The sequence below is a fragment of the Scyliorhinus torazame genome, unplaced genomic scaffold (assembly GCF_047496885.1).
Source record: "Scyliorhinus torazame isolate Kashiwa2021f unplaced genomic scaffold, sScyTor2.1 scaffold_477, whole genome shotgun sequence".
In the NCBI taxonomy this organism is placed as follows: domain Eukaryota; kingdom Metazoa; phylum Chordata; class Chondrichthyes; order Carcharhiniformes; family Scyliorhinidae; genus Scyliorhinus; species Scyliorhinus torazame.
The window spans coordinates 3,515-21,003 of record NW_027308204.1 but is presented as its reverse complement, the minus strand read 5'-3'; the positions used below and the strand labels follow the sequence as shown (position 1 = coordinate 21,003).

The following is a 17,489-nucleotide window of genomic DNA, read 5'->3' as shown; positions in this document are numbered from 1 at the left end:
TGCTACACAGCCAAAAGTAACAAATAAATTTTAACATAGGTATGCTCAGAAAAGGATGATCAATTTCATTATCCAGATACTGTAAACACAGCAGAACGACTTAAAAGAACTGAATATAATGTTCGAACATGTAACGAGATAAAGGCGACAGAAGTTACATTGAGGTATTTCGAAACATTAGTCAGACTATAATTAGTGCACTGGATCTATTGCACTGTAGAAAGATAGAACTTCAAAGGAGATGAGCTTGGAGAAAAGATTATAGAAATCCAATGTTTATAGTCTGGAAAGAAAAATGTCAACAGGCGGGGTGGTGGAGCCTGCAAAATATGTATTCAATGGTGCAGTTAAGATACAACTAAAATGTTATTTCAAAGACTAAAGAATGCTACCAGAGGACATAACTGAGAATTACACAGAAATAGGTTTAAGAACAGGGATCAAGAAGAATATTTCTATTCAGTAATAAGTACATGGAATAATCTATCTAGTGGAGACACGTACTGGGAGTGTTCAAAGTACTGGTGGCTGCTAAGATGGGGCAGTTAGTAGTGATAGGGATGTAATGGCCTTTCTTCTTACATTCCTAGATTTGCAATTCCATTTTTGTGATTATAGATTGGATTTGGGGGGAAAACTAACAGAATTAGTTTAAACTTTGAAACCATGGTTTCCATCTGAAAATGATAAAGTCAAAATTTTGGTGGCCAGTCATAGGAACTAAAAGAAAGTTTTGATAGCAAACCATTGCAGAAAGATTCATTTTGGCATATTCAGGAAGAGCATTATTCAGAAACAGAGACATCTCCAAGGCTTTCTTGTATGAGGTTCAGTGTCAATAATCTTACACTGGAACACTTGGGTTTAAGGATCATAGAGTCATTTCTAACTTGTCCCACTGGGGTTGAACTGCCCATTTTCCACCCTGCCCGTTTTCCCTTTCCATTCATTGGGTGTAAAACTGATAGGTAGCTGCTGCAGGAATAGTTAAAACCAACCCCATTGATTTGGAAACGGGGGAGCAGGAGAAAGGAAGCAACCACAACTTTTAGCTGCATGAGTGACCAAAATAACAATCGTGCCTTCTTTGAGCAGCTTGGATGAGTCTAACTCAAATCCTCAGCATTTCAATGCAACTCTAATGGACTGGGGCTAGATTCTCCGGTCCCACAGCCATGTGTTTCTCAGTGGTGCACTGTTTGCTGGTGGCAGGATTCACTACTTTTGCCACTTGTCAATAGGATTTCCCATTGAAACCACTCCACGCTGCTGGGAAACCCACGAGCTGGGGTGCGCTGTCGGTGGGAACAGAGAATCCCAACGGCCGGAGAATTCCAGCCCTGCCCTCTGTTTTCCCTGGAGCTGCAATATATTCCTCACCTACATTGCTTGATTGCCGGTCTCTGTAATAAAACTCATGGGTATAAAAGTACAATAAACAGACTGATGAAACTACCAGGAAAGTCGCTGGGTTCTGATACTGAAAATATGTACATTTTCATTTTTTAAGTGAGCAATGTGCTACAAAACACTACATGCTCGATTAATGTCAGACATCTGACACATTTAGGTCGATCCAGTCTCAGCATGTCTCTTTGAGAGTCATTACTCGTAGTCTTCAGTGGCATGCTGACAGGTAAAAACGCCGCCACACACTGTACATAGTTTCCCATTAATTATGTCTGGTAATGTGTGGAAACTGGGTAACCTCCGGTTGTTTGTTTGTTTTATTTTGTCCAACACACAGCTAAATGTTCCTCCAAATATATGTTAATGCGGTGCTAATCAGGATTGAGCAAAGCAACCTTGGTGCAGATTTGATTCAGTCTGAACTCATCCCAAGGCCCTTGAACCTGAAGCCAGACCTGAACCACAAAAATCACTACCTGAATCAATAGTACAAGGGGAAGCCTGGCTCGGTTGCAGGTTGTTCTGCTGTTTCCGAGAACATGGATCTTCTCCAATTATAACCTCTTGTGCAGCCTTCACTGCTTCGGCCCGAAGTTTTGGAATTCCCTCCCTAGACCTCCTTGTCTCTCTCCTCCCTTAAAGCACTTCTTAAAAATGAGCTCTTTGACCAAGCTGTTGGTCACCTGCACTAAATGTATCTTTCTTTGCTTTGTTGTCAACTTATTTTACCTGTCATGGGAGTAATGTTTTACTTTGGTACGGGTCCAATCTAATTGCAGGCTGTTGCTGGCGTTTTTACATTTAGAGCCTTTGAGAAATGAAATATCTCTCCATGTTATAAAAATTCTGGAAACAATTGCAGTTGACTTGGTATTTGCTGTGTTTCTTTGTTGCCACAAAGAGAAAAGGTATGGAAGGGACCAAGATCCGATTCTTGCAAACACCGATGAGAGGTTTATTAAAGGTGTTTCTGAAACAATCAGGATGATGATCTGCCGAAACCCCACGCAAACACTGCTCGCGTCATTACAAACTGACACGAAGCCAGCCAATGTATTCACAGATACATAACACCCCTCCCTCTTTACTTCACGAGTGCAACAACAACAATTATTTATCTAATAGATTCCCTGGTAAGTTATTTCTTTATATATACACAGTTCAATAAGACAGTCTTTGTGGTGAACGCCTATCCCTTATTGATAGAATTTGGTGTTCTTGAACTCGGCTACTTGCGACATCAGAAGTGTGCTCATTCCTTTCTGTAGATAGTACGTCTTGAGTAGTTATTTCAGTATCTGTCACTATAAGTATTGAAAAGTCCTCAGAAACAAAATCTGAACTTGTCACTGCACGGTAACACAGTGGGTAGCACTGTTGCTTCACAGCTCCAGGGTCCCAGGTTCGATTCCCGGCGTGGGTCACTGTCTGTGTGGAGTCTGCACGTTCTCCCTGTGTCTGCGTGGGTTTCTTCCAGGTGCTCCGGTTCCCTTCCACAAGTCCTGAAAGACGGGCTGTTAGGTAATTTAGACATTTTGAATTCACCCTCTGTGTACCTGAACAGGCGCCGGAGTGTGGCAATGAGGGGCTTTTCACAGTAACTTCATTGCAGTGTTAATATGAGCCTACTTGTGACAATAAAGATTATTATGCTATTATCTAATATTCTTGCTGATTCAGCGAAACGTGATGCGCAGTGATGTCAGCAGAGTGTTTGCGTGGGCTTTGAGCAGATCACCATCTTGATTGTACGAGCAACACTCTTAATAAACCTCTCATCGTATTTTACAAGAATCCAGGGGGTGGGCACCTCCATATCTTTTCTTTTTGCGGCAACAAAGAAATATAACAGTCACCGTGAGTAAAATTGCTTCTGCTCCGGAGAATGAGTTGAACTTAGCATGGGAATTTCACCTTTTCGGTATGGTGCTACAGCTCTGAAAATATGATTTTTATTTCAAATTCCATTTCTGAGGATATCGTGTTTGTGTTCACTGGTGGCTGAGAGTTTGTTAAAAGGTAGGCCAACTAACGAGATGTTGAACCAGACGGGCAACCTCTTTCTGGTGTTTGCTATAGAATAACTATTATAAGTTATCCTTTATCCTTGCGTTCTCTTCCTGAAGTCAGGTTCTAGGCCATTAATCGCCTCAGCATGACTGTGTGAGTTGTGATTTTCACTACCATGAGGTGTGCCCAATATTCACCTAAGCCAGCACGTGGACTGAACCCCGTGTTGCCAATGTTAATCTGATCCACATGTTAGCCATCGAGCCTACTGATGAGCTAAATGGCCTCCCTTATCCGAAGTGTTCACTGGGATTTTCTGGTGCCGCTGAAAGTGAATGGAGTTTTGGCTGGAACCCCAAATTTTCCTTTCTCGCTCGCAACAGGTCCTGCCACAGTCAAGACTGGAAAATCCCGCCCCTTATCTCTCATAAATGACGAAGCCAATAAGTGTATTGCCTCATGCGGGCATAAGCCAACGACATCAGGAAGATTTGGGCTTGATCTATCTGTTTTCTGATCTTGAGATGATAGGAACAAAGCTGCAATTGCCTGAGATGCTCTGAGCTGCTCCTTAGTGTGCCTTCAGATGTAGAAACAGGAATTTGTTTAAATTGTAATTTCTAGGTGTGGGCACTTTCCAAAGGACATCCAGTTGGTTGGCCTGTGGAAATTTCAATAGAACCATTCAGTGATGGCCCAATGTTCCACATACACTAAGGTCCGCAGGCTGGATCTTAAAATGGATCTGCAAACACAATCATAATAAGGTGGAAGAATTTATTTTTAAATATTATATAGATGAGAGGCAAGTACCTTTCTTGGTGTAATTTGATCACAAATTGAATTAAGTATGATAAAAACAGACAAGTAAACAGAGCTGATATCCTGGCTGAATGTTGAGAATTTGTGGCAGATTCGGGAACCTGCAAAAAGTGTTAGCTGACGTCAGATGTGCCAACTTTCATTTACAGTCAGATCCACAGGCGACCAGTAACAGTATCAGGTTATTTATCACAAACCATGGGCGAGATTTTCCGACCTCCCGCCAGGTCGGAGAATCACCGGGGGCGGCGTAAATCCCGCCCCCGCCGGCCGCCGAATTCTCCGGCACCGAAAATTCGGTTGGGGCGGGAATCGCGCCACGCCGGTCGGCGGGTTCCCCCCCGGCGATTCTCCGGCCCGCGATGGGCCGAAGTCCCGCTGCTGTGAATCAAACCACCTACCTTACCGGAGGGGCTGGCGGGCTCCAGGGTCCTGGGGGGGGGGGGCGGAACGATCTGGCCCCGGGGGGTGCCCCCACGGTGGCCTGGTCCGCGATCGGGGCCCACCGATCCGCAGGCGGGCCTGTGCCGTGGGGGCACTTTTTTCCTTCCGCCTCGGCCATAGCCTCCGTGATGGCCGATGCGGAAGTGACCCCCCCCCCCGTGCATGCGTAGGGATGACGTCAGCAGCCGCTGATGCTCCCGTGCATGCGCAGACTTCTGCCGGCCGGCGGAATCCCTTCGGCCCCGGCTGGCGTGGCGCCAAAGGCCTTTCCCGCCAGCCGGCGGCACGCCAACCACTCTGGCGCAGGCCTAGCCCCTCAAGGTGAGGGCTTGGCCCCTAAAGGTGCGGAGAAATCCGCACCTTTGGGGTGGCCCGACGCCGGAGTGGTTCCCGCCACTGCATCCCGCGGGACCCCCCGCCCCGCTGGGTAGGGGAGAATCCCGGCCCATATCACAGAATCCTACAACACAGAAGGAAGCCATTTGGCCCTTTGTGCCTGTTCTCAGAAAGCTATCCAATTGTTTGCACTCCCCTGCTCTTTCCCCATGGTCCTGCAATTACATACCCTGTTCCATTTTGAAAGTTACTATTGAATCTGTTTCTGCCATCTTATCAGGGTCAGATCAAATTCTCTGCAGAAAAACATTCACCTCACTCCCCCTCTTCTTTTTTCAGTTGACTTAAATCAGTATCCTCTGTTTATCAACCTATTTATCAGCAGGAACAGTTTCTCCTGAGGTACTGTCACAAAACCTATTTAATTGTGAACACCTCTATTCTAAAAATTCTATTCCATAGCCATTGACTCCATCCCTCTCCGTGGCAAACCGTCTGAGGCTCAACCAGACTGTTCACAAGTCATACCTGACTGCGAGATGAACTTCTGACCACATATCTGCTCCATCATTAAGACTGCCTAATTCCATTTCAGTATCATGGCCCAACTCTGCCTCTGTCTCAGCTCATCTGTTGCTGAAACCCCTATGCATGCCTTTGTTACCTTTAAGTTTACTGTTCCACTTCACTGCTGGTCAGCTTCCCTCATTTCACTCTTGATAAACTTGAGCTCATCTAAATTCAGCTGCCTGTTAACTCGCGCCTTGACCTCTGCTGGCTCTCAATTAAACAACGCCTCGATTTTAAAATTTCCAACCTTGTTTTCAAATTCCTCCACTGCCTAAACCTTCCTTATCGCTGTAATCTCCTCCAACCACACGTCCCCATCTACGATTACAGTGACTTGACCATCTCCATTTTAATCACTATTGGTGACTTTGATACTGCAATGTCTCTGGGCCCTGACAATATTCTGGCAATAGTACTGAAGACTTGTGCTCCAAAACCTACCACACACCCCTAGCCAAGCTGTTCCAGTGCAGCTACAACACTGGCAGCTAACCAGCAATGTGGAAAGTTGCCCAGCTATGTCATATACACAAAAAGCAGGCCAAATTCAACTTGGTCAATTACCGCCCCATCAGTTTAATCTTGATCATCAGTAAAGAGGTGAAGGGATCGTGAACAGTGGCACTTACTCAGCAATAACCTGCTCACTGATGCTCAGTTTGGATTCCGCCAGGCTCACTCTGCTCCTGACCGCGTTACAGCCTTGGTTCAAACATGGACAAAAAGCTGAATTGTGAGGTGAGAGTTAAACGCTGCCTTGACATCAAGGCCACATTTGTTGGTGTATGGCATCAAGGAGCCCCAGCGAAACTGGAGTCAATGGGAATCAGGGGACAAACTCTTCACTGGTTGGAGTCATGCCTGGCACAAAGGAAGAGAGTTGTGGTTGTTTGAGATCAGTCATCTCAGCTCCAGGACATTACGGCTCAGGTAGTATCCTAGGCCCAAGCACCTTCAGCTGTTTCATCAATGACCTCCCTTCCATCATAAATCAGAAGTGGGGATATTTGCTCATGATTGCACAATGTTCAACACCATCTGCGATTCCTCAGTTACAGGTGCAGTCCATGTCCAAAGACCTGGATAATATACAGACTTGGGCTGACACGTGGCAAGTATCATTCGGCCCACACAAGTCCCAGGCAATGACCATTTCCAACAAGAGAGGATCTAACCATCACCCTTTGACATTCAATGGCATTACCATCGCTGAATTCCCCCACTATCAACAGCCTGGGGGCTTACCATTGACCAGAAACTTAACTGGACAGCCATATAAATACTGGTGGCTACAAGTGCAGGTCAGAGGCTAGGAATCTTGCAAATTTACAACAGCCATGGGCATGTCAACTATAACAGTGACCCTATCAATGGGAACTGAGGACTCATCTTTTCCAGCATGTTGATATAGTGATGTCAAAATCAGCTTAGATTTCCTCTTTTTCATTGAGATAACTGTACTTAAGTACCCCATGCAGTAGATGAGATCCAATCACAAACAACCATGGGTTAAGAATTTGCACTGCCTCTTTAATGCTGAGATTCAACACAAAAATGAAGAATCACACTACACCAACCTCTTTCCTTCCGAGTAACGTCCACTTAACTTTCTGCAATACACTTGTATTATCTCTGTGTCATAAAAGAAGACAGCTTCTGAGTTATGACTTCATATCAACAAACCTAAGATACTCCTATTGCACGTCCCTTCTCTGCGAACTCTTCCACCGAGGAGAAAAGCAGCATGTCTTGAGGACACCAATATCTCCATTCTTCCTTCAAGTCACACAACATCTTGACTTGGGCATATATCGCTAATTTCTTTTTGCTGGATTAATGTCTTGGGTGTCCCTTTCTAATACCATTGTGGAATCGACATCTCTACAAGCACTCAGCCATCCACTGTCTCAGTGGTAATGAGAGATAGGCAATAACTACAGCCTTGCAGCCATATCCCAAGAACAAATGAAGAAATAATTAAAGGCACAGCTTTCAGTGGAAAAACAATTTGCAAATAGTACTAAAATGGCCACGCAGCCCTGTGTCAAAATGAAACATTTATTCTGTGGTAAACCATTTGATTGGGGGAAGGAAAAAAGCCAAACAGCTTCTCATGAAGTCTGTGCCCCTTTAAGCAATAACACGATGGAAGTCCTTTCTGATTTAAAAACAATCATTCTTAAAAAATCCAAGTTGATTAATAACCTGTTTTACTAGAGTTAATATATAAATAAACTTTAAATTATTCACAAAAAAGGGTTTATTTGAATTTAAATGAAGAACTTTTCATAAATTAGCCCAGCAAAGTGTACTTGCAGTCTAAATACAGAATTACTTAATTTGAGTTGTATATTAATTCAAATTAAAGTAGTGTAAAGGGCACCTCATGTGATTATTACTTAATTTGAACAAATTTTCTCAAAAAACAAATGCCACTGAATCACCCTGAGCCCAGGGCAGGGTATCATGATCAGTATCCATGTTCACTAAATGTATGAGTACAAAGGAGAAATCCATTACACCTACCAATCTTTTGCCGTGACCTTGGCAACATTACTTTAATCATCTTACCTTGTTCAGGTACCTGAGACCCGGCGGAATTGAGAGTAGTATTCAACACTTCATTGATGGCTGTGTCACAATACAGGCCTCGATGCGCATCATGTTCGCTGTCAGTTTGGTCACTTTCTTCATGTCCACTGTCCTTGAGACTGTTTCTTTCCAGGTCTTTGAATGTGGAACTACTGGAGTGTGAAGCAATACTGATTTATTATCAATCCTAGCAGTACCAGATAATGCTCTCCTTATGGAAAAGAAATGCATTGCAATACATATTGCCGTACAATGAAACCCATCAAACATACACAGCCAGATATTACAATGTGTCAAAATGTATCAAAACCAAGAAGTCATATTTTTCCCTAATGCAGCACCCGCACCCCACCCCCCCCCCCCCCGCCCCCCAGGTTTGCTGTTGGAGTAAGCGTTGCGCAGGTCAAAGAGACACAGCCTGAGTGAGTAAGACCCATCCAGAGTGCGAATTTGAAACTTGGTAATTTGGTGCACTGAGGTAACCAGGAAAGGTAAGTGGTAAATCTAATTCTGCTGTTTTTCAGTTAAAAGTGCAGTGTAGATTAGTGTCTGATTGGCTGAAGCTGCCCCCACCCTAATTGCTGAGAGGCAGTTATCTGGCAGTCACCTGAGGCCTGTTTAGGGGCACAAAGGTACACATTGTATTTGTCTCTTTGAAGTTTAAGTAGTGTGAGTCATCCTGAAGTCTGTATAAAAGACAGACAGAAAGCGCACTCAGTAAGCGTTGCGCAGGTCAAAGAGATACAGCCTGAGTGAGTAAGACACATCCAGAGTGAGAATTTGAAACTTGGTAATTTGGTGCAGTGAGGTAATTCGGTGCAGAGTGGGAGAAGGTGCTTTTTCCCTACTGTTTTGTTCTCTCTCTTTCTCCTGGCCTGTAACTTTTAATCAGCAGGGAGAGAACCTGAGACCCTCAGAAGATAAGTAAGTGATTTTTACTCATTTTTACTTTTATTACCTTTTCAAATTGTGTGTGTGGGGGTGGGGTGGGGGGAAACTGAAGTGACATCACAGAAAAGCTGTGACCTGATTGGCTGGTTGGGAATATACACTAAACTTAAAAAATTAAGTATTGGTAAACTAATTAAACATAATTATAATTAGAGGGGTATCTAAGCCAGAGATCGGAGAGTACTGTATTGAGCTTTCACATTTATAGTAGAAATCTAGTGCTAGGAAACATATAGTTAACAGTAACTTAAAACATTTAAAAAAAAACTTTTAACTTCAATTTACTAATTAATTGACGCAATGTCAGCTAGAGGGGTGCAGTGCTCTGACTGTGAGATGTGGCAGGTCCGGGAGGCTTCCAGCGTCCCGGATGGCTTCATCTGCAGAAAGTGCACCCAACTGGAGCTCCTCACAGACCGCATGGTTCGGTTGGAGCAGCAATTGGATGCACTTAGGAGCATGCAGGTGGCGGAAAGCGTCATAGATAGCAGTTATATAAATGTGGTCACACCCAAGGTGCAGGCAGAGAAATGGGTGACCACCAGAAAGGGCAGGCAGTCAGTGCAGGAATCCCCTGTGGTTGTCCCCCTCTCGAACAGGTATACCCCTTTGGATACTGTCGGAGGGGATAGCCTATCAGGGGATAACAGCAGCAGCCAGAGCAGTGGCTGGCTCTGATGTTCAGAAGGGAGGGTCAAAGCGCAGAAGAACAATAGTCATAGAGGACTCTATAGTCAGGGGCACAGATAGGCGCTTCTGTGGACATGAAAGAGACTCCAGGATGGTATGTTGCCTCCCTGGTGCCAGGGTCCAGGATGTCTCCGAACAGGTAGAGGGCATCCTGAAGGGGGAGGGCAAACAGGCAGAGGTCGTTGTACATATTGGTACTAATGACATAGGCAGGAAGGGGCATGAGGTCCTGCAGCAGGAGTTCAGGGAGCTAGGCAGAAAGTTAAAAGACAGGACCTCTAGGGTTGTAATCTCGGGATTACTCCCTGTGCCACGTGCCAGTGAGGCTAGAAATAGTAAGATAGAGCAGCTAAGCACATGGCTAAACAGCTGGTGTAGGAGGGAGGGTTTCCGTTATCCGGACCACTGGCAGCTCTTCCGGGGCAGGTGTGACCTATATAAGAAGGACGGGTTGCATCTAAACTGGAGAGGCATAAATATCCTGGCCGCGAGGTTTGCTAATGTCATGCGGGAGGGTTTAAACTAGTATGGCAAGGGGGTGGGCACGGGAGCAATAGGTCAGAAGGTGAGAGCATTGAGGGAGAACTAGGGAATAGGGACAGTATGGCTCTGAGGCAGAGCAGACAGGGTGAAGTTGCTGAACACAGCGGCTCTGGTGGCCTGAAGTGCATATGTTTTAATGCAAGAAGTATTACGGGTAAGGCAGATGAACTTAGAGCTTGGATTAGTACTTGGAACTATGATGTTGTTGCCATTACAGAGATCTGGTTGAGGGAAGGGCAGGATTGGCAGCTAAACGTTCCAGGAGTTAGATGTTTCAGGTGGGATAGAGGAGGATGTAAAAGGGGTGGCGGAGTTGCGCTACTGGTTAGGGAGGATATCACAGCTGTACTACGGGAGGACACCTCAGAGGGCAGTGAGGCTATATGGGTAGAGATCAGGAATAAGAAGGGTGCAGTCACAATGTTGGGGGTTTACTACAAGCCTCCCAACAGCCAGCGGGAGATAGAGGAGCAGATACGTAGACAGATTTTGGAAAAGAGTAAAAACAACAGGGTTGTGGTGATGGGAGACTTCAACTTCCCCAATATTGACTGGGACTCACTTAGTGCCAGGGGCTTGGACGGGGCAGAGTTTGTAAGGGGCATCCAGGTGGGCTTCTTAAAACAATATGTCGACAGTCCAACTAGGGATGGGGTGGTACTGGACCTGGTATTGGGGAATGAGCCCGGCCAGGTGGTCGAAGTTTCAGTGACCACAATTTAGTAAGTTTTAAAGTGCTGGTGGACAAGGATAGGAGTGGTCCTAGGGTGAATGTGCTAAATTGGGGGAAGGCTAATTATAACAATATTAGGCGGGAACTGAAGAACCTAGATTGGGGGCGGATGTTTGAGGGTAAATCAACATCTGACATGTGAGAGGCTTTCAGGTGTCAGTTGAAAGGAATTCATGACCGGCATGTTCCTGTGAGGAAGAAGGATAAATACTGCAATTTTCGGGAACCTTGGATAACGAGAGATATTGTAGCCCTCGTCGAAAAGAAAAAGGAGACATTTGTCAGGGCTAAAAGGCTTACCAGGCGAAGCCTGTGTGGAATATAAGGAAAGTAGGAAGGAACTTAAGCAAGGAGTCAGGAGGGCTAGAAGGGGTCACGAAAAGTCATTGGCAAATAGGGTTAAGGAAAATCCCAAGGCTTTTTACACATACATAAAAAGCAAGAGGGTAGCCAGGGAAAGGGTTGGCCCGCTGAAGGATAGGCAAGGGAATCTATGTGTGGCGCCAGAGGAAATGGGCGAGGTACTAAATGAATACTTTGCATCAGTATTCACTAAAGAGAAGGAATTGGTAGATGTTGAGTCTGGAGAAGGGTGTGTAGATAGCCTGGGTCACATTGAGATCCAAAAAGACGAGGTGTTGGGCGTCTTGAAAAACATTAAGGGAGATAAGTCCCCAGGGCCTGATGGGATCTACCCCAGAATACTGAAGGAGGCTAGAGAGGAAATTGCTGAGGCCTTGACAGAAATCTTTGGATCCTCACTGTCTTCAGGTGATGTCCCGGAGGACTGGAGAATAGCCAATGTTGTTCCTCTGTTTAAGAAGGGTAGCAAGGATAATCCAGGGAACTACAGGCCGGTGAGCCTTACGTCAGTAGTAGGGAAATTACTGGAGAGAATTCTTCGAGACAGGATCTACTCCCATTTGGAAGCAAATGGACGTATTAGTGAGAGGCAGCATGGTTTTGTGAAGGGGAGGTCGTGTCTCACTAACTTGATAGAGTTTTTCGAGGAGGTCACAAAGATGATTGATGCAGGTAGGGCAGTGAATGTTGTCTATATGGACTTCAGTAAGACCTTTGACAAGATCCCTCATGGTAGACTAGTACAAAAGGTGAAGTCACACGGGATCAGGGGTGAGCTGGCAAGGTGGAAACAGAACTGGCTAGGTCATAGAAGGCAGAGAGTAGCAATGGAAGGATGCTTTTCTAATTGGAGGGCTGTGACTAGTGGTGTTCCGCAGGGATCAGTGCTGGGACCGTTGCTGTTTGTTGCATATATAAATGATTTGGAGGAAAATGTAACTGGTCTGATTAGTAAGTTTGCAGACGACACAAAGGTTGGTGGAATTGCGGATAGCGATGAGGACTGTCAGAGGATACAGCAGGATTTAGATTGTTTGGAGACTTGGGAAGAGAGATGGCAGATGGAGTTTAATCCAGACAAATGAGAAGTAATGCATTTTGGAAGGTCTAATGCAGGTAGGGAATATACAGTGAATGGTAGAACCCTCAAGAGTATTGAAAGTCAGAGAGATCTAGGTGTACAGGTCCACAGGTCACTGAAAGGGGCAACACAGGTGGAGAAGGTAGTCAAGAAGGCATACGGTATGCTTGCCTTCATTGGCCGAGGCATTGAGTATAAGAATTGGCAAGTCATGTTGCAGCTGTATAGAACCTTAGTTAGGCCACACTTGGAGTATAGTGTTTAATTCTGGTCGCCACACTACCAGAAGGATGTGGAGGCTTTAGAGAGGGTGCAGAAGAGATTTACCAGAATGTTGCCTGGTATGGAGGGCATTAGCTATGAGGAGCGGTTGAAAAAACTTGGTTTGTTCTCATTGGAACGCCCGAGGTTGAGGGGCAACCTGATAGAGGTCTACAAAATTGTGAGGGGCATAGACAGAGTGGGTAGTCAGAGGCTTTTCCCCAGGGTAGAGGGGTCAATTACTAGGGGGCATAGGTTTAAGGTGTGAGGGGCAAGGTTTAGAGTAGATGTGCGAGGCAAGTTTTTTACACATAGGATAGTGGGTGCCTGGAACTCGCTACCGGAGGAGGTGGTGGAAGCAGGGACGAAAGTGACATTTAAGGGGCATCTTGACAAATACATGAATAGGATGGGAATAGAAGGATACGGACCCAGGAAGTGCAGAAGATTGTAGTTTAGTCGGGCAGCATAGTCGGCACGGGTTTGGAGGGCCGAAGGGCCTGTTCCTGTGCTGTATTTTTCTTTATTCTTTGCTGTTGTTAAGTAGGGCAAAGCAAATTTAGTTTATATGCTACAATCCATCGCTCTGTAAATGATTTGTGTTAAATCTGCTTTATCTCTATTTCTAAAGCCTTCTTGTCAATTTCGGCTTAATTCTGCATTCTCAGAATTGACCAATGGGTCACTTCTTGTATACCTGAGCTTGTTTGAAAGAAAATCCACTGTTGTTGGATTGCTGCTGCAGGATATAATTACCTTTAAATGGGAAAGTGGCAATGTTAACAAAAAACAAATGGAGATAAAACATACTTTATGTTCAGGCTAGTCTGTTTATAAATTACCCTTGAAGACGGATACTCCCAGATTGGAAAGCAATACACAAGCATGTCCTTGTGCTATATTCTTAGTAGCAGAACTGCATTTATTAAAATTAAAATATTACAAGCTGTTTTTTACACAGAGTTTACACTGAGGGACCGATCCTGGGAACAAACTAGTCCAGGGAGGGGGAGGAGAGTAAACTAATGCACATTGGTCATTACCCCCTCCCTTAGCATTGATATCTTTCCCCATATGCAATTTACACTGCATGTTTTACACTTGAGCTGGTTTTCTACGTATTTAATGTGCTGCTATGCTTCTTTATTCCATTCGTCATTGGGATTTGTTAAACCTCAGTGGGAGTGAAATTTGAACCCTGACAGCACGGCTGGAACTGACAGCTCTGGTAGGGGTGCAAAACCTCGGTAGAGGTTCAATAACTTGTTATGCAGCTTGCCTGATTATATTTTCCAGCAGCTTCAATCACCAGGAGAATCGGGTGGCACTGTAAAAAGCGGCTGATCCACTGAGGGTACCTCTGTCCCCAACCCCCAATGGTGGAATCAGTCCCTCGCGTGCGCACTCCAAATAGGCGAATCACAGCCCAGCAGAGGTTGGCGCACAATGACAAAGGCAAAAAAGTGCAACACATGGAGGTCAGCTCTCCAAGATGAAGATGAAAAGTCTCGGCAGAAACGTTCTGGATTGGATTGGTTTATTGTCACGTGTACCAAGGTACAGTGAAAAGTATTGTTCTGCGAGCAGCTCAAACAGATCATTCCTTACATGAAAAGAAAATACACAATGCAAATACATAGACACAGGCATTGGATGAACATGTGTGGAGAGATCAGATCAGTCCAATTCAGGGTTTCCATTTGCCGATTGCTCTCCAGTGATGAGGGATATTGTATACTTGTGGACTTCAGGTAAGAATAAAGTTCTGTTTGGTGGTGAGACCATGAGGTTAAACAGGTCTATGAACTGAGCTGTTTTTGGAATGGCAATATACCAAAGCTCTGTCATTTTGAACAGAGCAGCAATCACTACAACAAAGGGACGAAAGGAAGAGGAAGCAATTGGCAATGGAGAAAAAAACTGTCAAAAAGCTCTGGAGCTGTTGGTTATAAGCTGCAATCACTGGATAATTACATGACACACCACCAAATGAATTTATAACTTTTAATGAAACTACTTTGCACTGTTTTCCCAAAAGGATGAAAAAGCAGAGGTCAGCAGTACAGCTAATTTCTGATCCCATATTATCAAATATAATAATGGGTTAGTTCGAGTCTAAAACTTGCAAGTATGTGGAATGCATCCCAACTCTACCTCTCTCTGCAGGCTATTTGTATTTATTATTGATGCAATATTCTGTGCATAGTTTTTGAATCATAGAAGTTACAGTGCAGGAGGCCATTCGGCCCATCGAGTCTGCACCGGCCCTTGGAAAGAGGACCCGACTTAAGCCCACACCTCCACCCTATCCCCATAACACTACCTAACCTTTTGGACACCAAGGGCAATTTAACATGGCCAATCCACTGAACCTGCACATTTTTGGACTGCGGGAGGAAACCTATGCAGACATGGGAAGAACGGGCAGACTCCGCACAGACATTGACCCAAGCCGGGAATCGAACCCAGGTCCCTGACGTTGTGAATCAACAATGCTAACCACTGTGCTACTGTTCCGCCCATGAACACATGGAAAGAATGAAAACTTGACATCTACAGGTGGGTTTACCCTCAATCATTTCTAATTTTCAATACAGCTGAAGAGATTATCATCTTTAAAAAAATACACTTATTTTTAAAATTCTGAGAAAATATTGGCTATTTCCAATTTAAGTCTGCAGGACTCTGTGCAGAAGCTGTTATTCTGTCTGTCACCATCCGATTTAATTTCCTCTGTACCCACTTGCAATTTTCCCTGTTGCTCTCAGCAGACTTTCTCCCATTAAGCCCTACTGGAAGCTGGCGGGGAGTTTTCTAATAGCTTTCTCTCAGTGCGCCTTGCTTCATCGTGCCTTTTGTGGCTATCCCCAGAATCCCTTTTCTTGCACGTTGGCCGGGTGTCACTGTGAACCAGATTGGAACTGAGGTCTTTTATCAGTGATAATCTTTTCTATTTTGTTCGCTAATAGATGCTTTTAGACGGCTCGAACTGTGAACAAAATTTGACACCGAGGTGATTTCTTCTGCATGAAGGGAGAGAGTTGCTGAGAGAAGATTGACCAGCATTAAATCAGAGTGGGATGTGGCCAAATCAGGATAATGGTGAAGATCTAACAATAACAAGAGGGACACAAAAATAATTGGCAGATCGCTTCATCATGTGAATACACTCAAACTGTTTAATGCTGCACAAGGGTGTGACTTACCTTTTAATGAGGTGCTGTCTGCTGTTTACGTAGCTTGACTCAATGGAGTAGTTTTCTGACTAAAGATAAAACAAAGAGAAATGAATGAAAATAAAGACTGCAGCATTCTGAACTCACACGATTTGTAATCAGTAGAACAAGCTGGGTCCTCTTAACCATTCCCCCCAAAAAGTACTTTATTTTGTTTGATCTCAAAACCTCCACATCCATCCTGAGCCTAATCACTTCAGTTCATCTTCAATCGAATGTCAGTGAGATATCACTCTTATAGATAGGTTCATTGAGATCTTCAGCTTGCCATTCATTTCTGTTGTAGGGAAGCAAGCTTGCAATGGAGAACAGTGTTCCGTGGTTGTGACTAGAGCTCTTTAGAAAGCCACTTGTTGTGACAACAATACATATCATACATACACAAGTGAAATGAAGCAAAAACATTTTACAGAATAGGGTTTTATAATTGGAGAATGCAGGTTAGGTTGTGGCTCAGTTTATCAGTCTGAAACATTTACTCTACCTTCTCTCTCCACAGATACTATTTGCCCAGTTGTATGCTTCCGGCATTTTTTCCTTTTAGATTTCCAGCAATAGCTGTATTTATTTCTTGTTTTCAAAATTTGACTGTCTTTTTTATTTTTGAGACATTATATAGCATTTACATGAAAATTATGGTAACAATATGAATGTGAAAACATATCGAGGTGGTGTAACCATCTGGGATGGCTACACCACATCTGGCCATGTATAAATGGAAACATGGCCACTTGCAAAGAATCATGGGAAATATGGCCAATGCAGGATCCAGACGAACTCAGAGCTTAAGTGTATATTTGCCACTAGATAACCAGACACTATCGAAACCCCCAGCCGATTTGCATTCTAATGGCCCATTTCCCCAGAACAAAAGACTTGTACTCCGGTATCAGATCCAGATCCAAACTCATCGGCGCCACTCCCTTCACCCAGGAAGCCCAAACAACCAAGGTCAATGACCGCTCAGGACTCGCCCAGCCATCAAGGCACCCGCACCTTTATTGGCGAAAATCGAAGGCAGCAATCGAAGCCTGCTGAATTATTGGGTCCAAAGCTAAGGACCGCCCAGAAGAGTGCGAAACCCCCGAAGGATAAAAAGAGACACTGCCATGTGTTCAGTCTCTTTTGGCCCCGGCACACTGGCACTCTCTTGGCCCCGGTTTGTGCCCAAAACCAATTGCAGCACCACGACCAGAAGCAAGTTCAAGACCAACTATCGCAAGCAGACGGATGAGCCCTGCAGAAACAAAATCACTTCTCCAGACCCAGCCACGCAAGATCCGAACAAAGGCCTTGTTTCTCTGCATAAAGCTGAGTGCCTGAAGTTAAGTACAGGTTGTTGTAGTGTTACGCGTAATTTAGCTTGTAGTGTTTTATGTTGCATGTCGAAGTAATTCTTGTGTAAATAAACTATTATTGAACTTGAACTAACTGGTTGTTGGGTCTT

At 44.5% G+C, this 17,489-nt stretch overlaps 1 protein-coding gene across 1 annotated transcript in view; it reads right to left on the bottom strand.

Annotated features, from left to right (window-relative positions):
• The window catches only part of LOC140406323 (protocadherin-19-like), a gene marked incomplete at its 5' end in the record, with an annotated part of 51,618 nt that extends 35,547 nt beyond the window's left edge, over positions 1–16,071 (bottom strand). Inside the window, 2 exons of the mRNA XM_072494441.1 lie at positions 8,164–8,336; positions 16,013–16,071. Of these exons, the coding sequence (XP_072350542.1) occupies positions 8,164–8,336; positions 16,013–16,071 (232 nt within the window). The remainder of the gene's footprint in view (positions 1–8,163; positions 8,337–16,012) is intronic.
• Positions 16,072–17,489: the final 1,418 nt, after the last annotated feature.